The following is a 24,629-nucleotide window of genomic DNA, read 5'->3' on the forward strand; positions in this document are numbered from 1 at the left end:
ATGATATCAAATGCATACGTCTACGAGGTATCGACTTGAACAATTGGATGTTTTTTTCGAATTCGGGTGTCATTTAGGTGACTAAGCCGCCCTTGGACAATTTTGGTGGTGTGTACTCGTACGGTTCGGGGTAGATGTGACTCTGTAGATTATCTGTCAGTGCACTTCACTGGGTGCAGTACGTACTGTGTGTGTGTGCATCGTGCTCTGTACGGAGGATTGCGTAGAAAGAGAAAAGAGGCGCTTGTCTAACTTCTTACTATTAGCTCCACCCAACTGAAGCCTGGATTTGGATAGCTTTCATCAAACAACACAACAACACTCATTTCGCAACCTCTCAACTGTCAACTGTCAATTTCCATCCAACTTTAGTACATCAATACACTTCCCGAGTAAATCAATCATGGCAGAATCAGATCTGGCCCCAAAGTTCGCCCCCTTCTTTGGAATGGTACGAAGCTCAAACATTCGTCGTCTTGTTAATGTCACTATACTAATAGCTTCTGCAGGCTGGTATCGCCTTTGCGATGACTTTCGGATGTATGCCATCACTTCTCAAGCTCAAACTTATTGCACAGTTCACTAATAGCCTCAAGGTATCGGTGCCGCATATGGCACGGCAAAGTCTGGTATCGGAATCGCAGGTGTTGGTACTTTTAGACCTGACTTGATCATGAAGGTGCGTAATTATCCAAGAAGATTCATACATGCTACACGTACTGATTTGGTGCTCGATTTAGTCACTTATCCCTGTGGTCATGTCTGGTATCATTGCAGTCTACTCTCTCGTCATCGCCGTCCTTATAGCTGGAGATATGGGACCTCCTCCTGGCCAGAGTTACAGTTTATTCAAGTATGCACAGCTTGTTGGGGTTTGTACAGGCAAATACTGACATATTCATAGTGGATTCATGCATTTGGCATGTGGTTTATCGGTTGGATTAACGGGCCTGGCCGCTGGTTATGCAATTGGTGTAGTTGGTGATATGGGCGTTCGATCATACATGCAACAATCACGAATCTTTGTTGGAATGGTCTTGATATTGATTTTCGGCGAGGTCCTGGGACTATACGGGTAGGCTCACTTCACAAAATTATCTTCAAATTGTCACATTGACTACATACTAATTCGTTATCTCAGCTTGATTGTCGCACTCATTCTCAATACCAAGAGCAGGGGTTAGAGATTCATTACCAGAAGTAAATACTCTTTTCCGGTCATACGACAACATTATTTGATTAGATATGAGGTGACGGCATTGCTTGGAGTTTGGGACCTGTATAGTTTGTACCAAACATGCCGCAAATGTTTGAGAATCGATCACTGTGTACAACACCTTCGAAAACAAGCGCGATTATAATCTATCGACAATCGGGCGGCGAATTCGCGCTTCACAAATTTTACTTGTCACACTTGCCTGATCTTCGTTCAGTATGCACGCGCAAAAGATATCCCTCGCGCAGCATACATATTCTACAGACTCAGAGGGGTTATTCCATTTCTAGTCAGGTGGGTATTCCATCAAGTTCTGTGTGGTTGTACACCATCTTTATCCAACATTGTATACTATTCAAACCTTATCATTTCTTCTTGGTACACATTTCCAACTGATAGGGCCCGTCGGTGTTTCTTTGTGTTCTCTCCTGTATTGTTCTACGTTGCCAGGCTATCTCCTTCCGGGACTGGATACCATTTTGATGATGTCGATGCACCTTACCTAGCAATTTTTATTCCAGTTGGGCGCCTAGTCGCAGAACATGAGCAAGGCTTGAGTGCTGCAGCTATTTGCGTTCAAAGGGGATACCATGAAGGTGTAGAAAGCACTGCCTGCCTTGCCTGTCCGGTCGTCGTTGAAAGGAGCGGCAGGAGATAGAAAAATGCATGTAATGTCAACTTTATATATCTCCGATCAATCTTTCAAGGTCTTTTCGTGAAGGTGGTGACCATGCATGATATCCAACTCCAAAGCCAAAAACGAGAACTTGATTTTGCAACGAAGATGAACCAGGTTGACCTAAAGATTTAACTCGGAACAACCGTGATCACTCTGATAGAAACCCAACCTTTTTTTGAGTGTTAAGCTCAACTTGATTTGTTGCGTCAAACCAATAATGTACAGTCCACGAGTATTAACCGTCTATCATCAAATAAATTCAATTGAACGAAACTTATCACAATCCAAAGTAATCATAACTATCGACTGGAATATTTATTGAAGAATAATCCTGTTGGCCGATCCCCATCTTCGGATGCCCGCGAACCCGTCAAGTCATGGGTAGATTCTGGAGTAACCTTGTGATATTGCAAATGAATTCTCCCATTGGATGAAACTCACGACATGTTAACTTCCTCGCTTCCTGTCCCCTTTCAGTTTTACTTTGTCAGTATGACTGATGATTGTTCCACGACATAGGTAGTGTAGTGTCTATCACTACATTTGTACCTACCTAGTAATCACTACTAGCTGGAGGTGTTTACTCCCAAAGCATGAAATCATTGATGAAATTAAATAAACGTTATCGGTATCGGTATCTTAGCGGCAGGTATCAGCCACACAGCCGCCACATTGTCAAATCTCGAAGCCTCCGGCTCCTGCAACACAAAGTTTATGCTAATCGTATGGATGGCCCCGGATATCTAGTAATGGAATTGATGAGGCTTCAAGTCGGTACCTAAAGCTAATTTGTAAACTATACAAACTTGGAAACCCGGTGACTTTATAATATTCTTAAAATATAACTTTTCGGAGTGTTTGATATATCAAATTAGGTGTAGAGCTAGATTCCAAGGTTAGGAGATTATTTCTATTTTCTTAGAATTTTTAAACTCCTATTGGATTTAAAGCTGTATTCGATTATATAATTTTGATTTTTTTTATAGTTATCTAGTATTATAAAGTTATTGGGTTTCTAAAGTTGGTCACGCTGGTGTAGTGTATTAGTTGGGGTATTGACTAGCTCGCGAGTGACAGAAGAAACCGAATACCAAACCTACAAAATATTTAAAAATCTTGAAAATAAATTCTTTTCCAAATTGAATCATAATTGGATTTTATATTTCAAATCTTTCAAACTGATTTAAGGGTATTATTAGTTAATGATTAATAAGTCTTGGAATCTTTAAGAAATCATATTGATTTGTTGTTTAAATATCAAATTTCAATTGAAGTGTTGATTTTTAGTGTTCGACTTTTTCTATCACTCGCGAGACTAGTAGCCTCGACAAATACCTTTCTAGGTGCACGGTTAGTATCTTTAGACTCGCCAAGGTGCAACTAACCATTCTGCAAAAACCTTCTTCCTATCTACAAATTTTGTATCCCCTCTTCCTCGGGGATCCCTTCTGTCGTAGGCGACAAGTACCTCCGGGACTTACTTAGTTTGTGAGAGTATTATGGTCAGGTGTCACGACATCTTGTGTTTGGTCAAACCCTCAATTGCTAGATATCGCTAACTGTTCCTATCTCGTACTCAGCTTCCTTCACAAGATTAGATGGATTTCACGTTTAAGGGCATTCTTGCCATAATGTACATGATCAACTGTTGGAGTGGAAACCACGTCGACGTGGTCGTGCTCATACAATCCCTGCTTCACGTGCTAATGTAGATCAGGTACAAGTAAAGCTCACGAGGGCTTAAACTGAAGCTTATTTCCACAAGTGTATCTTCTGGCTCGTTTTACTTCTTTGCCTGCTTGAGTTCCCAGCCACTGCTGCACACGATGCCCGACATTTGAGATTGTTTTCTTCATTATTTCACAAAGTAAATTAGTCTGTTTTTTGTAGTTATGGCACAATACAATCTTTTTGCTGGGGACAAAGTGCAGATCTTCCTTTACGGTGAAGTGACTCTCCGCCCTTGATAAACCTCCTGTTGTCACGGGATCGCTAGTGCCTTCTGTGCTTTAGAATTTGCTGCTGCAGGCAAGCTATGCCTATCAGAAGGAATTCCGCCGTCCTCGGAGAGATGCGATGATACTAACTTTGTACCTATGCAATGGTCGCAGGTTTGTCTTATGATTGGACCAGAAATTTTTGAATCTGCCATATCTGAAGCCGTTCGGATTCGCTGGACTACCCACCATGAGATCATTGCCTAGGTACTTTTGCAATGTCTTTTTGATATGACACAATAATTCACTACTCGTTGTGAGACAGAACGAGTAGTGGGGGATTGCACAGGACGATCAAATCTGAAGGAAATCTTAGGGCACCTCGGTGTTCCCTGGTATGTAATGTTCCTAGTCGGCCACTAACGAGAGCCAAGTATTATAAGAAGACAGTGAATCCTCTTGCTGCCAGGTCCTTATTAAGTCCTCATCAAGTCCTCAATTCAAGGATCCACCACCCCACCTTCAATCTGTACATCGCCCTCGGAACTTGTCAAAGATGCTTTCCCATATCACAGTCTTCCTCGCTCTCGGAGCAATTGCTCAAGCAGCTCCAACTCCAGCTCCAGCAGCTGCCTCTTCCGGTTCAGCCTCCCACAGTGTAACAGCAATTCACAATCCGAATTATGTTCGCAATGGTACTGCATCTTTGCTCAAGGCCTATGCCAAGTACCACATTCAGCCTACCCAACTAATGTCTGATGCGTTCATGTCGGCACTCCAAAAGAGACAGGATTCTTCTGCTCCAGCTTTCCCAGTCGATCGTGTTGAGTATCTCGTTCCTACTACCGTTGGAGGTCAAACTCTTAACCTTGATTTGGACACTGGTTCGGCAGATTTGTAAGTGCCACTGTTCTTGAATACCTCCACCCTACAAATCGTGATCTTAGAGGTTCAAATTTACTTCAAGTGACGATCAATGTATCTCTCTTTGTTTTATCAATTTTACTGACTATTCTATCAGATGGGTTTTCTCCTCTTTCCTAGCTGCCTCCTCTCGCAGAGGTCATGACATGTAAGGAATCATTCGTACCAAAATGAGATAGCACAAGTCAAGAACTAACAAAATGCTTTAGCTACACCTCAAGCAAGAGTTCCACATTCAAGGCTCTCTCAGGTTACACCTGGAGCATCCAGTATGCCGATGGATCTGGAGCCAGTGGCACTGTAGGCACAGATACCGTTAAGATTGGTGAGACTACAGTCACTGGCCAAGCAGTTGAACTTGCCGACAGAGTTTCTTCTTCTACATTTGTCACTGATGAATCTGATGGACTCATTGGCATGGCTTTTAGCAGCATTAACACTGGTAAGTCTTCGCAACCTAGACAATCACTCGATAAGAAGACCGCGTCGCCTAACTTCACACACAATTAGTTGAACCAAAAGCTCAATCCACCTTCTTTGACAATGCCGAGAGCTCTCTCAGTTCCCCCACTCTTCGCCGCCTACCTCCCATTCAATGCGGATGGAGCATACGACTTCGGATACACCGATTCTTCCAAATACACTGGAAGTATCACGCACACCCCTGTCGACTCCAGAAACGGTTTCTGGGAATTCCCCTCTACATCTTACAAAGTCGGCTCTACCGCCCACAGTTTACCAGGATTCACTGGTATTGCCGATACAGGAACCACACTTGTCCTCATGAGCGACGCCGTCAATACTGCATACTATGCTCAAGTGTCTGGTGCCAAGTACTCCAGCACTGATGGAGGATACGTATTCCCTTGCAATGCTACTCTCCCTACTTTGTCGTTCAAAATCGGCCCAACTGACTACGCGACGATCCCGAGTTCTTTGATGAATTTTGCAGCTACGGATGGAAACAATTGTTACGGCTCGCTTCAAAGTGTAGCTGGCGGTATTCAGAGCATCTATGGAGATGTTTTCTTCAATGCTTACTATGGAGTTTTTGACAAGAGTGGACCTTCATTTGGTTTCGCTACTAGTGCTTCTGCTTAAGAAGTCATGCATGATATGATGGAATTGATCTGGGGGGTTCGGGTATGAAATTATGGGAACGAATGGCTTCATGGGGCGGAGATTTGATTTGTACTTCTGCGGGCGGGGGTTCTGCAACCTGGCTCTTAATGTCATATTTGGTTGCTTCTCTTTATTATGATCTACACATTTACTAATACTCCTGCTGTCTTGTTAATGATTTCTGTGATCTTTTGCGTGTGAAATTTGATTCCTGGTATGATGTGCTGTAATAGGAGGAGAAATAAGGGGGAGGGTAGGGGAGAGAAGAAGTGAATTCCCCTCCGGCGATGCCAGGAGCTAGGCTCGGTACTACGTCTTGGGTGCTAGCGCTATGAATATTATTTTTGTATCTACCTAGGTAATGTTTCAGTGTCCTGCCAAATTTTAGCCGCGGGTACAAATCACAGATTTCATACACGGTCAAAAGATCGGTTACAAACCCAGCGTGGAGTCAGCAGTACTGTTTCAGATGCTCGAGGACTTGGCGCTTCTGCCAAGCTTTGCTACGTGATGGAGATGAGGAGGCAGTGAGTCAAGGTTCCTAGGTAGGTAGTTTTTTGATGTTTGCTAGGTACTGAGATTGGCATGTGAAGTTAAGCTAACGGGACAGGAAATCACTGAGAAACAGAAGTTGGATAGATCATGGTAAATACCAACCTCGTCATTTAAAAGAGACTCGCTTTAAGATAAAGTTGAAAGTTGAAATGCTTGAAGTGTTTCATGGTATTGTGTATCTGGGTATGTAATGCATTTAGGATTATCGATTCACTCCATTCTCTTCCGAGGCGTACCGATTTATATGGTACGATCACCAGGCAATCTCTTACTCTGGACTCGAATGTATTAGAGTTTGAAAGGAAGGGGGGAAGCAAGGAATGATGGTGTTGTTCTTGTTTTGGTATTCTTGAGGAAGGCAGGTGCTTTTACTAGCGCTACTAAGTCCCCCCTCCTCTCTCTTCAAATCGAAAAGTTCTCTTATAGTTTAGATCAAAGTGTAGAATCTATAGAACAATTTGGAAGTATGTTTGGACAATCTCGTCTCTTTCTGATCATCTTTGATTTCAATGTATTGGATGACATGAAACATCTCGGGCTGTGAGATACCTTCCTCCTTGGGACAAATCTTTACTGCATCTATGTTTCCTTTAATATTCTTCCATCTATAGCTTATTGTCTTACAAACCATATGACATTACAAATACACTAGGTAGGTAAATCGGTCTTGGGTTTAAAGGCCTGGCATCAACTCTTCTCATGATGCAAACGAAAGATGCAAATCCCATTATGTATAGCCAACAGCTGTCAAAAAGATAAACGAGTGTCTTAAATATCACAGAATTACTTCGGGAATAAAAGTATATATACCTACCTATTTACCTAGCTAATGATAGTGTATATGAATGTTCTACTCTCAGGTTCACCAGGTGGTTGTAAAGTTCAGATCTTAAAGCTAACAGCCGATACTTCTTGACATTCTTGGGCCAGTTTCGATGTTCAAAAGCTCAAATCCAAAGCATCATGATTGCATCAATTTGTCACTATTTACACTTCAGCCACTGGGGAGACAGTATTCATAAGGCGAGACTGGTGCTTTTAAAGTTCGAAGATGACATCGAACATCAGAGGTGATGTCACACTGAATGGAAAGCAAAAACTTGAGACCAGCATACACAATTGCTGAGTTTCGACCTGTTGACTGCCATTGCAAAATTTGATGTCTACTAACTAGGTAGTTTCCTATTCACTATACTCGCTTGCCACAATACCTAGCAGAATTTGATATTGAATTCGCTAGGCAAAAGTGAATCTGACGACAACGCAAACGCCCGTACATAAGAGAAGAAAGTCATTACAGCCAGTACCTACAACCAATCAACAAACTACGACCCGTACGATAGAAAACTATAAGAGAGTTGATAATCGAATGGTATAAATTCACACATACAGTTCTCTTTTCGCAAAATTAACTCTTCCCTTTCCTGTCTCCAGAACTCACATCATCATACAAATTATTAACAATCAAACAAAACAATGTCTATGGAATTCGGAAATTGTTCAGTCGACGGCCATTGAGGGCGCGACTTTTTAACTTCAATATTGACGATACGCCAGCTCAAAAGCAGAAGGATGGCACGTAAGTAATATTTATTAATAATTCACGTGATGAGCGTAACAATGCTGACCTTGGAATGTACAGTCCTTGAAGCCTTGTCCCAGGACCGATTGCGTCGCACATCGAACAAAGCAACGCAGCTTGAATGGGAGCTCAAAGAAGTGCGCATGTTGGCCCACAAAAGGAAGGCAGATGTCGACAAGAGTCGCCCAGCTCGAATCCTATGACCAAAGGACTTCAAGCAGCACATATCGATCTTGCAGCTTTGAACCTATCGTTGCGAAATTGGAAGCAGGTTATATCGAAGAAAAAGAGGAAGAACGAAAATTTCGCAGTTCTCGAAGAAGATTACATCAAGAGAAGCGGAATCTCGAAGCAAGATATACCGCAGAGAAGAAGAAGCAAAACCGTCGAGTACAAGGATCTAAGAGAGAAACACTTTGACCTACAGGATAAAATGGCCGAGGCAACAGTAGATAACGCTGCGACTATAGCGGTCCTTGAAGCGCAGATTACAAAGTTGGAGTTACAAATCGTGCATAAGGACAAATACATCGAACATCTCGAAGTTCAAACGGCTGCTAGGGAAGAGGTGTGCACTGTTAGAGAACAGCGATGTAACGATATCGAGGGAGAAAGGCGCAATTTGAAGAGCGCTGTAACAGACCTGCAAAGGAAATCAACAGAAACTCGGAGAAAAATGGAAGAGGTGAAAGCGGAAAATGAGTCAATGATTTACGATTGTGATAGGTACAAGGAAAATTTGGCGGACCTTGAAACCGAAAACGAAAATCTCGTAAAACGTGTGGCCGCTGAAAAGCAAAGAGTTGATGATTTCAGACACGATGCTAGAGAGGTTCAAAAAGAAAACAAAAAGGTCCAAGAGGCTTTGGTGAAAAAAGAACAGGAAACTCAGGAGCTTCTTGAAAAGATGGAAAAGGCGAACAAATATCTTGTGGCCAAAGGAGGAGTTGGAGTGTCACCAGAAGTGCAAAAGCTGATGAGAGACTATATCGAGATGTGCCGCAGTATCATAAAACAGATTATAGACACTCGAATGGCCCAAAACAGGTTTCAACCAGCCCCAGGAACTTATCAACCCACGGACGGTGATAGTAGGAGAGGTTCAGCGGCAGGAAGCAAAGACTCTAGCGAGAGTAGCAGCAGCAGCAGCTCTTCTGAAGCCGAAGACGAGGAGGAAGAGGAGGAAGTGGTAGAGGGAGAAGGAGAAGGTATTCCCGATCTCCAAGTCATCAACAAAAAAACCAGACGTCGCGGACATGGCCTTGCTGCTGGTCCTGAGATCCAAATCCAGATTAAAGAAGTAGAAGTGATTCGAGAAGTTCAAATTCCCGGCCCTGAAAGGCTCGTTCCTGGTCCTATTCAATACGTTGATCGCGAGGTACCTGTGCCAGGACCTACCGTATTCGTCGATGTACCAGGTGCAGATATCCCGGGACCCAATTTCGTTATAACGCCATTCCGAGTGTTCGCTCACAATCCCGTCATTTGCTGGCTCTTGGTCGAATTCAATTTCCTCATTCTTTTCTTCCATTGGTGTAAGCGGTCGTTGAGTGTTCTTAGTCGGCTCCCTGCAATGACTATTGGACTGGGCCCCTGGAATCCACCACCTCCTGATGATGATGACAATTCCGATTCCGACGACGATGATGCAGCTGGAGAACCTCCGGATGGTAAAAGACCACCCAAAACTGGACCTAAACTTCTCTCTGTATTATTCAATCCAAAGCGTGGAAGATTACCAAATGCCTGGGATACCTTTTGGGGTTTGGTATTTCATATGTTCGTCTATAGTGTACTTTGGTTGTTTCTCTCGGTTGCTTACGAACGCAAACTTTGGCTTGCAGAAAACGATTCTACTCGTAGGTGGCTTTACCAAATAATTGCGCAGCACGGCGGTAATGGTTTCCTTGGTATGAATCAAATCTTACCTCAACGTGTCATTCGTCTATTAGAGATATGGAGGTTTGATCTTCTGGAGCGTATGGGCTATCCTCTTGCATATCAGTTCCCTGGTTGATATGTACGCATGTGGGTTCATATTACCTGGAGAATGTTTATTGAGGAATTGGGGCATGGTTATCATGCATAACTTCTATGTTTGATGAGCAGGTCTCTTCTTTTCAATGCGCCTCTTGCCTCGCTTCCCTCGACATACTTCTCCTCGCCGAGTTCCTTCCATGGCACACGCGATGCACAGTCAGTTCTGTGGAACTGGTGCGATTCCTCCTTCATGGTGTTTTGGATGGAATATCCTCAACTTACTGCTTTACGAAAAGAACAACATGTTCGTAATTTCTCCTTATAGTTCTGGCTCTACACACTAATGTATTTTTCTACTTTGTTTTGTTTGGACACACACCTACTCGGATGACATGAGTAGAGTAAATTGGGGGATTAAACATGCAGCCCCGAAATAGTACAAAAGGCCGCTGTCCTTCTCGATAGCATATGGCTTTATGTCTGTTCGCTGGCTTCTAAGGTGACTCAAAATTAGCATTGGATTGGCACATATGTATTGAATAAGACAAACTTTCATTTTGGACACTGTTCATATGTGTTAGAGCTTGTGAGGTGGTGATTGAAAATGCATTTTTCGGGATATCCGGATGTGAGGTAGAGATGAATATCGATACTCTGTATACTTTTCGTATTGATCGTTGATAGCACAAAAGATGATGATTGTGAGAACCAGGAAGTATTTGATATTTCTGAACAGAAGGACGTATCTGGAACTACCTATCTACTGCTTGATTGCCTTTCCTGTTTCTCATCATGCCATCATGCCGTCATGCTGTACGTACATATGTCATCCCCAAGCTATCTCGGCAAGCAAGAGAATGATGAGCTCCAAAATGGTCACACTTTAAAAAACCATTATCAAATCAACCACTTATGATTATATTTGCGATCTTGTTGAAGAAACTCATTGGCTTCTACTATTTACGTATATAGGATGTCCAGATCTTCAAATTATTCGAATGGATTACAATTTCATTTCCAAATCCTCATGTCCAGACCCATTTCATCGTCTTTCTCCATCTTTCCCAATTCTAGGCTTTCACCCCCCTGTAGACCAAACTGCCTCGGCATGCTGTATGCTTATTAAACATCCAATGCTTTCTTCAGTCCAGACTTCAAAATCGAACTCCAAATTATCCATTTGCTGACAGAGAATCCAAGATTGAAATGATTGAAATGATTGCAATTGATAGTTTATAAAGGTTCAAGTATCTGTTTCTCTTTATTTTCTCCCTCACATCTATTTTCCACATCAAATCCGTTGTCAGTAAGGTTACCTACCTACATCGTACATCTCCTTCGTTTTCGTCTTCATTACATTGCAAACAGCCAAATAAACATCTAGAACGATTAGAACGATTAGGCGTTGATCACGGGATATTCTCCGCATGCGATAATGTCATAGGATTTTGAAAGTCACTCCACCACCCGATTAATCAACCGATATCGAAGAGTACAACATCATTTCGTACAACCCATTTTCGAGTATCACAATATCCACAAATACGTACAAACATACTTTCATCATGTCCGACAAACTTGTTCCTTCAGATCCTGAGAAAGTCATGGTTATCCGTGATGTGACGCCGAATGTTACAACACTCTCGGTGCCTTTCTTACGATTTGGCATGATCAAATTCGGCGGCAGAGCTACTATTGGTATCTCTCTCTTCTTGGTGCGCTCATCCCATACAAATGCTAATAGATTATCCCAACAGTCCGTCTCACATCTGGTCAACTCGCCGTCTTCTCTCCCGTTGCCCTCACCCCTTCGGTAACAACCAAACTCCAATCCCTCGGAAACCGCGTCGCTTACGTCGCAGCCCCCGATCTCGAGCACCACATCTTTCTTTCCGACTGGCACAAAGCCTATCCAAACGCCCACTTCATTGCTCCTGAAGGTCTTGCGGAGAAACGTGCCGAACAAGCCAAGTCGGATAAAAAGGTTACCAATGTCCATTTCCAAACGATCTTTACCAAGAAAAACAAGGCTGAGATTCGGATCTCGCCGGAATTCGATACAGACTTTGAATATGAATTTGTCGATTCGCATCCAAATAAGGAATTGGTGTTCTATTATAAACCGGATAGGACGTTGATTGAAGCAGACATGATGTTTAACATGCCGGCTACGGAACAGTATTCCAAGACGGGAGAGAATGCTAGTTCGGGATTTGCGACAAAATTATTTAATCATCTTCAGACGACCAATGGATCGGCGATATGGCAAAAGAGAATGTTGTGGTATTTGTTCAGTAAGAGTGATAGAGAGGGTTTCAATCAGAGCGTGAAGAGAATTAATACGTGGGGATTTGAGAACATCATACCTTGTCATGGAGATACGATTGTTGGGAATGGTAAAGGGATCTTTGAGAAGGTTTTCGCGTGGCATTTGCAGGGAAAGAACTCCAAGTAAGAGTACCTGGCTACAGGGTTGAAAGCGAGGAGTTGGAGAAAGGCGTCTTGTGGAGGGGATGGGTGGGATGTGAAAGCTAATAGTAATTCCTTTCGAATATGTTTTCGAATATGGAGTGGATGTTTTTCATTATTTAGGATTACAGGATATTGAATCATCGTTTCCTTGCGAGTTTGGGGAGGGTTCTCAAATTCGAGCATTAGCGCTTGTGAAAAGGGAAGAACAGAACTAGAGTTAATACTTAGCTATCAGATTGTTTTCACTCGGGTTTTCTCTCTTTGAACGCATCTGACTTTTGCTTGTCACATTTTCTTCTTCTTATTGGGGAGGTCGAATTCACCTTGCCTTTATTTAGTGATCATTACCAGAGGAATAAGTATTCGCCATACCTTGAACTTGAGAATCGAAGGCTCTATCAAATCCACCACGCATCATCCTTCATTGTGCTGAGCCCGAAACACCCGGTAACATTTCTCATCCGTTCCATCAAATTTATTCCTTCTAATTATCATCCTGTGCAAGACTGCAAGTGCACGTACAAAAATACTCTAGCTAGTTTTGAGATTGAGATGTATATGAATTTATGAGTACCTAGTAAAAGGTAAACAATCTTGTGAGGATTAGACAAGCAAGTAGTAGCCACCCACCTAAATATTTTCAAAAAGTTTTTGTACATCCCCTAAACGTGACATGTGTGTTTGAAGCGGCAAGAATGGAATGAAACGGAATGGATTGGAATGGATTGGATTGGAAGAGCCTACATGCATGCAACTGCAGGGGGGAAGAGAAACAAGAAGTGCAAATTGGCGGAATATGCTCGTTGAATCTTGGCTTGGGGAGTTGAGGCTTTTTTTTTTGAAAATCCACGATGACTCGTAACTGCACAAGTGATAACCTGCGATTGGAACTTGAGTGGATTGTGTTGATGATGTGCTGTACCTAACACCTGTTCTGTCGCTTAGGATAGGGGTCGAAAATTGAAATTATTTTTCGAGCCGAGTATATGATGTATCTGCATTGTGTGGAAAGTTTAGTGTTTGGTTGGATATTTCTGGGATGAGTTGTTCGCGTGTTCTGGCTTCTGGAGAGTTTGTCGTGTCGTGTCTTTGTGGGTGCTTGGGTTAGTGAGGAATGTAGAATGTAGATGTGATTTCGGGTAATCATTTTCCAGTCATCATATCTACACAGAGAAAGCAATTATTGTATTACTCTATTCCTGCGCTACGGCAGGGAGTTATAGAATCTATGATTCTCTTCACGATTCCTCATTCAAGCCACGGAGTTCATATTCCGAAAACTCCTCATCTCGATTCTTACTATGACTGCTTTTTTCTCGTCTGCGAATCAATACCAAACCCACTATCCTCTTCATCTATGCCAGCTGGCACACTCCCAGTCACTTCACCCCTGGACGGAACATATGCGAGACTTTAGGTTTTGCAACCGAATGTTTACTCCAGCGGACTTTTAATCTCAAGCCTACACTGCACCTCTTTCTTGCAATGATCGATGATTTGAGACTGATTTGAGATTCATCAACGATTGGTTGAAGATGAGAGAAAAATGTAAAAGTAATCATATACTCTTATGAGTATGTCGTGAGTTTAGAAGTAGTACTTGAATCCTACCGAGAGAATACCCGCGCAGAGATATGGCTTATGGTGGTGTGCTTCATCTCTTGCAGATGAGCATCTTGATTGGAGTCACGCTTGCTGCTGCTCTCGGTGGTGCTAATATTTCCTTGATCAAAGGGGATGCAATTTATGTAAATGCCAAGTAGGTTGCGCGAAAGTTACCTGTACCCGTGGATAATTCACAGACAATCGGCAGATAATTTGCAGATAATTTGCATCTAGTTTCTTGTCACGTGTTGAACTTGGTCTAAAGAATCCTCGGTGAGAATCTAAATGAACCCCGTAGAGAAACAACATATTCTTCACTATTCTATAACAGCGACTACACATTTTTTTTTCGTTTGGAGTTTAAATGACATAATGTTGACAGTCGTTACCCGAACCGGGCTAAGCTACACCATACACATGCATGGAAGTTTCTCAACACCTCGTTTGAGTACCTAGGAGAAATCACATTTCTCACGGGTTAAAAATAAACCAATTAGCAAAATCTGTCCGCAGAAATACTGGCGAGTCATTGAAAACACAATTTCCGGGAGTGCTACCACCCATACCCATACACGCGAGTCTTTCGGCTTCTCATTCTATTTCGAGCCGGACACTATTCCACAAACTCTCAACAACATAATCAATTTCCTATTCCTGAAGTCTTGTAATCACATCTTCCTATTCTTTAAAGATACCTATCTAACCATGTCCAAAAAAAGAACTTGCGCTCACCTTCTTCCAAGTTCCAACCCCCTTCCACCAAACCCTCGAACTCCTCCCCAACTCCACATCCCTCCACACGCATCTTGCACATCCAAACCAGCCCTTCCCTTCCCTCCCACAATCTTCTTCTTTCCATCATTCCCATCCTCTCAATCCTCCACGCACCACTCACCACACCAACAAACCCAATAAACCAGAAACCCCACCACACACATTCCACATCCGCACTCCATCGGAAGACCAATTTCACCAGTGCGGTGGCGCGGTGTTTCGATTTCATCCAATCTGGTTTCTTGCGAGGTCCAATAATATTAACTATTCCTCATCTACTCTACCTCGTATATCCATGGGTAAGACGCAAATTATAATTCCTTGGGAATGTGAGGAATGTGATGCACAGATTTACTTACTTGCTTCGTAGGTAGGGGGTGCTGGAAGTGTCGGGATGGGATATGTGAGGACCGGGAGACTTGGGGGAATCGAAAGTTTCAAAGGAGATGGAGGAGTGAGAATAGATGGATTTGGGATGGGAGACTGGGAGATTGTAATGGGATAGGTAAGTGAATAAATAGATGAGAGAATAGACGGATGGATGAATGGATAAATGAATGAATGATATCGTTCGATTTCCAACCGACGAAAATTATGCTGATTTGAGGAGATCAAGCCAGTTCACGCTGGTAGAATGGCTTGTGAAGTGCCTATGCTAGCGAATCTTATAAGCCATCATATCCCAACTTCGAGAAGTTTTTCTCATCATCAATCAAGATCAAAAATAACTTTAAAGGCCCTCAAACAAGCGTCAGCACTGAGCATGAATCTACGTCGTTGATTTGAAACTTTTCTAATGTATTTAAAAACTATATCACTGCACTTATATACTACAAAGCTACAGACAGAAAACAATCTCTCATCTTCACCACCACGCCTCCGCGTCCTCTCACGCTTTATCCACGCCGTCCTTGCATCGTCTCTTCACCACCCTTCTCCTGTAAAGCTCACCTTGCCACTCTCTCACCCCATCTCAACTCGTCGCCTCACCCCGTGTCATACATTCATGCGTTAGTTGCCTAAAAGCAATGCCAGGCCTCATAAAATTTCGACAGTGCACTGAGCAGAACCTTTCTTCTCCAGCCCAAATGTGCTTTCTCATCGATTTTCATTTCATTCCACCCCCCTTCCCCTCCTTTATCGCTCGTCTTATTTCTCGCTCTGTTCTCGTCATGACATTACAATATGTTATATTTGTCAATCTCTCATCCCCTTTTCCCCAAGAAGCAGAAAAATATCAATAAATCATGCACCCAACCAATCAGCCACCAAATGCTCAAAAACGTACAAAAATGCTCCCCGCTCCACGCTATGCAAATCTGATCGAATCAAGCACCAGGCTGGAACGACCGTATAGGAAATTAGACATATATACACACACACACAATTGATAAAAATTCGTCTTTCGTATAGTACACTCGCTGTTTGAGTTATTCTGTTATTGTTTTAATTAAATTCCCATATTTCTATCCAGAATTGAACTCGGAACACGTGAGCCTCTCCCCAACTCGATTTCGTCACCGGGGTGATGTCTAAAAGCTGGGTTCTCACTCATATTGCGTTGATGGCCCTCGGTAAACAAAGGTTCGGGAACCTGTGACCGATGGGTATACGAAATAGGAATTTCTGGCATTGCTGGTATTTCCATGTCACTTTGTTGCTTCCTTTCTACCCGTCCTGTTTGTTGAGCTACCCAGGAATTGACAGTGCGAAATCGTGGCGCCGTTTCCTCTGAAGTTGTTGTGTATATAGTGTCTCTATTCTGTGGCGCACCTTGAGACGCTGTTGTCCAAGAAAATCTTGAGACTGGAATTTGAGGAGGTGCACTATCATCAGGCATGACAAGCGAGTCACCAAATCCTGACGATATTGAAGACAAGTAACTCATATGATTGACCTCCCTTTGTGAAGGATCAAAGGCATTTGAAGACTGTCCTGACAGTGCTGACTGTTGAGATCTTAGAGTTCCTGTTTGAGAATAATAGTAATCCATATTGCTTGGAGGTCCGTATGATTGACCTGAGCCGGCAACTGGGCTGGCAGACATACCAGATCCTGAATGACTGCTCCTGGTTGAATTTTGTCTTTGGAGATCTGTACGTAGTTCCCGTAAGTTTACAGTTGCCGATCCTGGGCGTTCGAGTGACGATTTGTTGTCAGAGTTATAGAAACCACCCATTTCTCTTTCAGCGAATTTTTCATCGATAGGATATCCATTTTGTGAAACTTTGCCGCTAGCATAACTGGGAGGACGACCCGGGTCACCTCTGTTTCTTCTCCATCCATACCAACGAGCTTCTTCTTCTGATATCTCTCCTCTTGCTAATCGATTTAGCTTCTTCATTCTGATTACGAGATATATGATAGCGCCAAAGATGACGAATATACCTATTGGTTAAGGTCAGTAACAGTTAGTTATCACGCCATCTTGAAACACAAACCTATTGACCCAGCACTTATTAGAAGCTTCTCTGCCAAAGGACTAAGATCGCCATCATTTCCGTGGCGAAATTGAGGTGGTATGTCGGAAGGAGATGACCCATCTTCATCTGCTTGAGCAGTCGGCGCAGAGCTTGCACTGATGGCCTGATAGGCAGTGACAGTAGATGTGGTAGCCGTAGCACTTTCACATGGAGCTCCATTGGAAAGGGTACATAACCCTTTCCTTCCAGGCTGCTCTGAGCTTGGTATGCTGAATGCGACAGCCCCTGTTGGCAATGAAGATGTGGCAGACGTAATGGATATCTGTCTATAGTCAGTACACCCACTCACACAAAGTTTCTGTCCCAACTCACTGAAGTCGATGTTGAAGATGCCGACGTCGATGTGGAGCTTGGTGTAGCAACAACAACGACAGTCATCACACTTGATGAAGTAGTGATCGCAGTTTGCGTGGTCCAGGTAGTGGCAGTTTGTGTAGTCCAGGCAGTATTTGTTATTTGGGTCCACGCAGTCCTTGTGACCACGGGTGTAGGCATTCGTGAGCCATCGACCTGTTCATCTGGACAATCGTTGCTGCAGTCGTCGCTATCATAATCATCCCTTTCGCTGTTTCTCCCATTCCCATTCCCATTCCCATTATCATTGACTCTCCTAACCCTTTTTGCTAATTGAAGATCGTCTAACATAATATTCCTTTGAACCAGTCGGTTCATATACTCTTCTGGTTGATCTCTCATTGGTGCCATTGTCGTATTCATTCCTCCGCCGAGTCGCCGCTGCCCCGTATCGCCGACCGACAGAAGCTAGTTGGATACGGACATGAACTGATGAGTGTTATTCGTTGTCTTTGCCGTCGTCGTCGTCGTTGTAGAAACAGAGTGAGTGTGAGAATTAGATGCCAGATCTGATTGAGAATATTGATCAAAGAGAGAACGTCACGATCCAGCCGTGTATAGATCGTGAGTGAGAGAACAAACGGTTGACAAGTGAAAGCACCCAAGAGGTAACCAAGTCGAGAATCTTGGACCTCCGAAAGATTTGAGACTAGCTAACAGAGTGGAGAAGAGATTCGCGACATGCTGGTTTGGCACTGGACAGACAATTGAAGGAGTTGGACGTTCTATGCTACTCTCGGAATGGTCATGTATTGAATTTGAATCTGGGGACCAACCGAGAATTGTACATAATAGACATAATGCAAAGCCACAGCAAAGGAGTGGTGCATGCGTCAAGCACAAGGTGAAAAGGCATTTCGAGGCTACACTACACTCGCAATATTGTGCTCCTCCACTGTGGTCCAGACTATATTGAGGTTAGGGCCCAGCATCTCAAGCATTACTGCGTTTGACATGAGACTCTAGGTTGAGCGATGCCCCTGTTAAGAAGTACGAAGAATGCTGCCGATCATTGCCATACGACCAGAAAGTCCGCAACGGCATGCTACAGAATTGACCGGTGGACTGACATAGCATGGGAAAACTTGATGATATCTGGGACGGAGAGAGTGTTTCGCGCACTGTCCCCTGGTTTCATCATGGACCCGCTCGACTCACTTGATATCTGCGGAAGAGAGAAAAAAAAGGGTAAATACAGCAGCAAAGTTCGTTCTAGGATTCTTCTGAATCACTGAAAGATACCTTCAAGCCATTGAAAAAGTGAGTATACAGTATTGAGAGCATAAATTTGTTGTTGCAACTCTGAGAGGTTTGTGAGTTGGAGAGAATTAAGAGAAACGGAGGTTCCAAAGATTTCGCAAGGCTGAATGAACATGGCATAGCATGGCCTATTTTGATACCTTAATAAGGTTCCAAGGTTACCTCTACTCCGTCCTGCGTACACACAGATGATTAACAACGCCAAACCTAAAGAGGGGTAATCTTCCAAGGATAAGCTTAGATTGCGGTTTGCTGTAGCGGGAGTTATCTAACATTTGAGCTATGGGTGAGGGGAGGGGCTGAGAAGTTCCAACTTCCAAGAGGGTGAGAATTACGAATTAAAGGATCGGGGAAGCGTAAGCTGATTTCATGATTTATTATTATATTGTTATCATTATCATCGAATTATGAAGGTGCATGTGGCAATGCCTCGAGAATGCCTACTCCTCTCGTACTCTCGTATGGACATCTACTAGGTAGGTATACGAGAAGGGTGTCTAGGATGGGATTCAAAACACGAAAAAATCTTCAAATATAAAGCAATTTACATCTCAATGCATTGCCTGGGTAGGTATTCTTCACAACCCGAACTCTATTGAAGACCCATCTTCACAGCCACCCACTGGAAGTATCGTGGCTTCAGCAGAAGTAGATTTCGGTTCCGACACGGCTGGCAATGGCAAGAATGGCCAAGGATGGGAAAAACATGTCTTTAAAGCGGCTGTAGCCATTTACAGATAACGAACACCAATCCATGTGTCCAGCTTTCTCTCTGATAACCATCATTGTTCTAGCACAATATCCAGAATTGGGACATACATGTAAATACCTAGTACTGCTATAAAATTCTTAACCCACATCATTCACCATCGTACTTTTCCATTTCTTCCTTGGATCTCAATTCGATCTCTTACAATGGACTTCACCATATCTCGACTGACGGAAGATGACATACCTGGAGCTGTGAATACCATTCAGGAAGCATTCAAAGAAGATCCTTACAACCTGTGGATTTACAATGATCGATCAAAGGTAGAGTTTTTCTTCGAATTTTCAAGCGTCGTAGCAAGTGTTGGTTCCGATTCGCCTATAGCTGAAATCAACACGAAGGCGTGTTTCGTGATACTATCTCGTTTGTTCGTCACTGACACGGAATTTTTGACAGCTGAACCTAGTCAGAAACTCGGTCTCTCTTGGCATTCGATGTCGATGGGGAATTCGAAACGGCTTATTCTATGTTGCTAAAGACTCTCAAAGTCATAGAGTTTTAGGCGTTGCAATGTGGTTACCACCCAAATCTGCTGGATCGCCGGAGACGTGGGCAGAATGGATTGATAGTTGGGCAATGTGGGCTCAACAAGTTGGTATGAATATTTGGTACGGTCGAGGTGGCCTAAATGTGAAGGTAAGCAAGCTATAACGTACCGTACATTCTGTCTCGTTTCCTTTGGCGCAGGTGCCTCAAAGTCATGAGTGCTCCTTGTCTTACTGTGTTGCCGCTATCTCCGTTTCTTTTGTCGGTGTGAATTTCAAGCTTTCTACTAGAATTTTGTTTGACGGATTCTTTTGTTCCGAAGATGAGACTCTAGACAAACGTTGCCAAGTCCTACAAGTAGCGAAGCTAAGTCATAAGCAATGGCTAAGCTAGCCCTACTTCTGACGCTTTTGAATGTTTCCCCTTCATTTCCAGTGAAGTACTCTATCTTTGTCACATACCCTCTTAATGATTCATGAGATGACCCAATGGTATCATTAGGTGCAGGGTGAGATCTCGAAGGTTGAGAATTAGTAGTCCTAAAAAGAATACTGACGTAGATTCGCCACAGCGTTATTACATCTGGAAGGACAGGCAAGCAGAAGCCCAATCTAATATTTGGACCGATCCCCGAGGATACTACTTTCTAAATATAATGGTCGTTCATCCCGACGCTCAAGGAAGAGGAATCGGAAAAGCGCTAGCAAAGGAAGTAACTAGAATTGCTGACGCAGAAGGAAAAAGATGCTATCTTGAATCTAGTCGGGATGTTCCCAACATGAAGATATACGAAACCTTCGGATTCCATTTTGAAAAGAAGATGATTTGCGACGACGAAGGCGATACTTGCAATATCTATTGTATGGTTAGAGAACCACAAACAGACTCGAAAGGATCTAAAAAGGATGTATGAGAATGTGCCTCTGTAGGTATTGGTAGATGCTAGACGGTCGTTCTTTTTCGCTAAAACCGTTAAATCATGACGATTTGATTCACCCAGAGGAGATGACCGTTCTCGCCTCACAAGCACGCATTAGATGAACCTTTCTGTGTTAATGAATTGGAGAACGCCAGTTTCCCAAGACTCGGCATGGCATGGTTTGTCCAATCATCATTGTCACTTTCGGTGGTTCGGAAATCCGGTAAACTCTCCAAAATCTCCGAACAACCCGAGAATGACTGGTACAATGTTCAGTACATACGTAGGAGATAGTACTGGGTAGGAACAATACATACTCTAACCTGTGTAAGGGATAATTTCATCCGAATTGCTACTTCAGGGCATCTTTTGAATCTGGCCAAGTGCTACTCGTAGGTACGAGGTATAATGAACCATAGTAAAGATAGGGCGTTGAACCCCGTTGAAGAGTCTGATTTTGGTGGCGGACTCCACATACCAAATCTTACAAAACGAATTGACATTCCTCGAATACCAGTGGTGAAGAAAAGTATAGTCTGTGGTCTCCATCGCAGTGCCACCGAAGTACCACCTAAGCAGACCCACGATTGCACAATTTCAATATACCATGTGTAGGTAGGTGTGCCCTGAGCCCTCATCATGCCTTTGGTAATATGTAGACACATTCATGACTGTTTGACCTCTTTTCCTGCCATGCTGTCCTGGAACACATGCTTATAATTGAGATCGAGGAAGAAGATCAATTGATCAACAGGCATTAGATCAAAGACGCTGCGATATAAGTATACCCAGGTATGAGTGAGCGATTTATTCCAGAGGAATTTCTCTTGGTCAATTTGCATTTGATTCCGAGGTTTTCTATTTGGGCGCATGTCAATTCCAATTATTGATGAAGCGTTGGTAAAAAGTTGAGCTTATCTTTCTATCGGCTCCGGTGCGTAATTTTATCCCTGTAAATTTTAGCTCAGAATCCGAATCCTAGCTTTTATCAAAATAAAAATTCCCTTTCAATTTGATTATTTGATATTTCTGACTTCCACTGCACTTCTCCATTACTCTCCGCATTCCCCTACAATCCTCACCTCCTCCATCTCAGGAGTTTTAGGAGTATGGCGTTAGCGACAAGAATGATGAGGTTGCCGACTTCAGCTGTTGGTCTTCGAACTATCGCCCAACGATCATATGCGACATCAAATCGGGTCCTTCTTTCAAGTGCGCGACCCAATGCCAGAGTCAATGTCAACAAGACTGCAATCTCCCAAATTGCTCAACGTACTTACGCAGATGTCGCTCCTGTTACTGTCAAGAAGCCAAAGCGATTTAGATTCTTGAGATATAGTTGGCGTCTCACATACTTGTCTTTGATCGGAGGGGCCGCCTATCTTGGATATGAAGTTTGGGAACTTCGACATCCAGAGGAGCAATTCCAGCCAGATCCAACCAAGAAAAACTTGGTCATTCTTGGTACGCACAATGCGTGTCTCCACTTTCCATATGGATAGCTGACATCAATTGGCTAGGTACTGGATGGGGTGCTGTTTCTCTTTTGAAGAAACTCGACACGGAAAACTACAATGTTATTGTTATCTCCCCACGAAACTACTTCCTGTTCACCCCTCTTTTGCCATCATGCACAACCGGTACCGTCGAGCACAGATCTATCATGGAGCCTATCAGAAGCATAACCAGACATAAGAAAGCTGCTGTCAAATTCTACGAAGCCGAAGCCACTAAAATTGACCCCGAGAAGAAGACTATCTCCATCAACGACAACTCTGATGTGAAAGGAGCTTCCCACACAACCGAGGTCTCATACGATATGCTGGTCGTCAGTGTTGGTGCAGAAAATGCAACTTTTGGAATTCCTGGTGTCAAAGAGCATTCTTGCTTCTTGAAGGAGATCGGTGACGCGCAAGCAATCAGAAAGAAGATTATGGATTGTGTAGAGACTGCCACTTTCAAGGACCAATCTCCAGAGGAAGTTGAACGTCTTTTGCACATGGTTGTCGTTGGCGGTGGACCTACTGGTGTCGAATTCGCTGGTGAGCTTCAAGATTTCTTCGATCAAGATATTAAGAAGTGGGTTCCAGAAATTAGCGACAAGTTCAAGGTTACTCTCATCGAAGCTCTTCCAAATGTTCTTCCTATGTTCTCCAAGCAATTGATCGAATACACCGAGTCAACTTTCAAGGAAGAGAAGATTACTATCAAGACTAAGACGGCCGTTAAGAAGGTCACTGATAAGACCGTCGAAGCCGAGGCCACTGGACCAGATGGAAAGAAGTTCACTGAGGTCATGCCTTACGGTCTCCTTGTTTGGGCCACCGGTAACGCCGTCCGCCCTGTTGTCAAGGATCTCATGGCACAAATCCCCGCCCAAAAAGACTCAAGGAGAGGTCTCGCCGTGAACGAATATCTCGTTGTTCAAGGAACCAAGGATATTTGGGCCACTGGTGATTGCGCAGTTGCAGGATATGCACCAACAGCTCAAGTAGCATCACAAGAAGGAGCTTTCTTAGCCCGTCTCTTTAACACCATGGCAAAGACCGATACCATCGAACATGAAATCCAAGAGTTGAGTTCATCCTTGAACCTTGGTCCTGGAAACGCCGCCCAAGTCGCCAAGGATATTGAAGCACATGAGAAGCAATTGAGAAGAATTAAGGATATCAAGCCGTTCCACTACACACATCAAGGTTCCTTGGCATACATTGGTAGTGAAAGAGCCGTTGCAGATGTTAGCTGGTTAAATGGTAATTTTGCTACCGGTGGTAATTTGACATATTTGTTCTGGAGAAGTGCATACTTGAGCATGTGTTTCAGCAGTGAGTTTTACCAATCCCTTGTCTCTCATTCACTTTGACTAACATGAATTCTAGCGCGCAATCGTGTTTTGGTGGTTCTCGATTGGCTCAAGTCTAAGACTTTCGGTCGTGATGTTTCTAGAGAATAGATGGTTAGAGAGAGGGGGTTAAAAAAGAAAATGGGCGGGCTGGTCGGGATAGACGGGAATGAGGAGCGCGTGTAACAAATAACGAATTTTCGGGATAGACTGGTTTTGGTTCCTTCTTGAACTTTGCATGGGTGTTTTTTTATAGAATCTCCGGCTCGAGCTCGTGGAGAGTCGTTCGGGGAGTTCTAGGGCGCTGCTATACTATACTCAGAGGATTCAATGAATATGATCATTTTTCTTCTCTTTCTAATATGCGGTTTTCAAATTTGGGAGTGTGATATGTTTGACAGATGAAATAGGTACGGTATATATTTCTACATAGATGCTGATTTCTGTTAAAGCAAGAGTTGTCCCATTAACCCCTTTTCAACCATAAATTTAATCCTTCCCCCAAATAAAGATTTGTCCACGCAATCCTCGTGCACAGTGTCATAGCCTCATCGATAATATGAGTGCCTAGTAGATTGGCTGTACCGAATTGTTTGCCTCTCCCATCATCCTCTAAAATAAGCGCGCGGATCATAGAGGAAGCAAGCACACTACATGTACGTACGTCGAG

General features: G+C 43.3%; 7 protein-coding genes across 7 annotated transcripts; 6 read left to right on the forward strand and 1 right to left on the reverse strand.

Moving 5' to 3' along the window:
- Nucleotides 1–403: 403 nt before the first annotated feature.
- Nucleotides 404–1,184, forward strand: EAF02_006282 (uncharacterized protein; the record flags this gene model as incomplete). The annotated part of the gene is made up of 6 exons (XM_038902330.1): nt 404–451; nt 510–540; nt 597–679; nt 741–853; nt 905–1,075; nt 1,142–1,184. 6 exons carry the CDS (start codon nt 404–406, stop codon nt 1,182–1,184), a joined length of 489 nt encoding a protein of 162 aa, XP_038757550.1.
- Nucleotides 1,185–4,388: 3,204 nt separating this feature from the next.
- EAF02_006283 (uncharacterized protein) lies at nt 4,389–5,857 on the forward strand (the record flags this gene model as incomplete). The annotated part of the gene is made up of 4 exons (XM_038902331.1): nt 4,389–4,729; nt 4,854–4,904; nt 4,966–5,198; nt 5,319–5,857. The coding sequence occupies 4 exons, from the start codon at nt 4,389–4,391 to the stop codon at nt 5,855–5,857; spliced, it is 1,164 nt and encodes a 387-aa protein (XP_038757551.1).
- A 2,279-nt stretch (nt 5,858–8,136) lies between these two features.
- Nucleotides 8,137–10,032, forward strand: EAF02_006284 (uncharacterized protein; the record flags this gene model as incomplete). The annotated part of the gene is made up of 1 exon (XM_038902332.1): nt 8,137–10,032. One exon carries the CDS (start codon nt 8,137–8,139, stop codon nt 10,030–10,032), a length of 1,896 nt encoding a protein of 631 aa, XP_038757552.1.
- Nucleotides 10,033–11,560: 1,528 nt separating this feature from the next.
- On the forward strand, nt 11,561–12,450 carry EAF02_006285 (uncharacterized protein; the record flags this gene model as incomplete). The annotated part of the gene is made up of 2 exons (XM_038902333.1): nt 11,561–11,693; nt 11,753–12,450. The coding sequence occupies 2 exons, from the start codon at nt 11,561–11,563 to the stop codon at nt 12,448–12,450; spliced, it is 831 nt and encodes a 276-aa protein (XP_038757553.1).
- A 3,846-nt stretch (nt 12,451–16,296) lies between these two features.
- On the reverse strand, nt 16,297–18,034 carry EAF02_006286 (uncharacterized protein; the record flags this gene model as incomplete). The annotated part of the gene is made up of 3 exons (XM_038902334.1): nt 16,297–17,234; nt 17,288–17,591; nt 17,642–18,034. The coding sequence occupies 3 exons, from the start codon at nt 18,032–18,034 to the stop codon at nt 16,297–16,299; spliced, it is 1,635 nt and encodes a 544-aa protein (XP_038757554.1).
- Nucleotides 18,035–19,858: 1,824 nt separating this feature from the next.
- On the forward strand, nt 19,859–21,111 carry EAF02_006287 (uncharacterized protein; the record flags this gene model as incomplete). Its single annotated transcript, XM_038902335.1, has 3 exons — nt 19,859–19,975; nt 20,109–20,348; nt 20,770–21,111. The coding sequence occupies 3 exons, from the start codon at nt 19,859–19,861 to the stop codon at nt 21,109–21,111; spliced, it is 699 nt and encodes a 232-aa protein (XP_038757555.1).
- Nucleotides 21,112–22,244: 1,133 nt separating this feature from the next.
- EAF02_006288 (uncharacterized protein) lies at nt 22,245–24,070 on the forward strand (the record flags this gene model as incomplete). Its single annotated transcript, XM_038902336.1, has 3 exons — nt 22,245–22,581; nt 22,638–23,942; nt 23,997–24,070. The coding sequence occupies 3 exons, from the start codon at nt 22,245–22,247 to the stop codon at nt 24,068–24,070; spliced, it is 1,716 nt and encodes a 571-aa protein (XP_038757556.1).
- Between the last annotated feature and the right edge of the window lie 559 nt (nt 24,071–24,629).

Source organism: Botrytis sinoallii (assembly GCF_014898435.1).
Source record: "Botrytis sinoallii strain Bc 23 chromosome Unknown BSIN_010, whole genome shotgun sequence".
Lineage (NCBI taxonomy): Eukaryota > Fungi > Ascomycota > Leotiomycetes > Helotiales > Sclerotiniaceae > Botrytis > Botrytis sinoallii.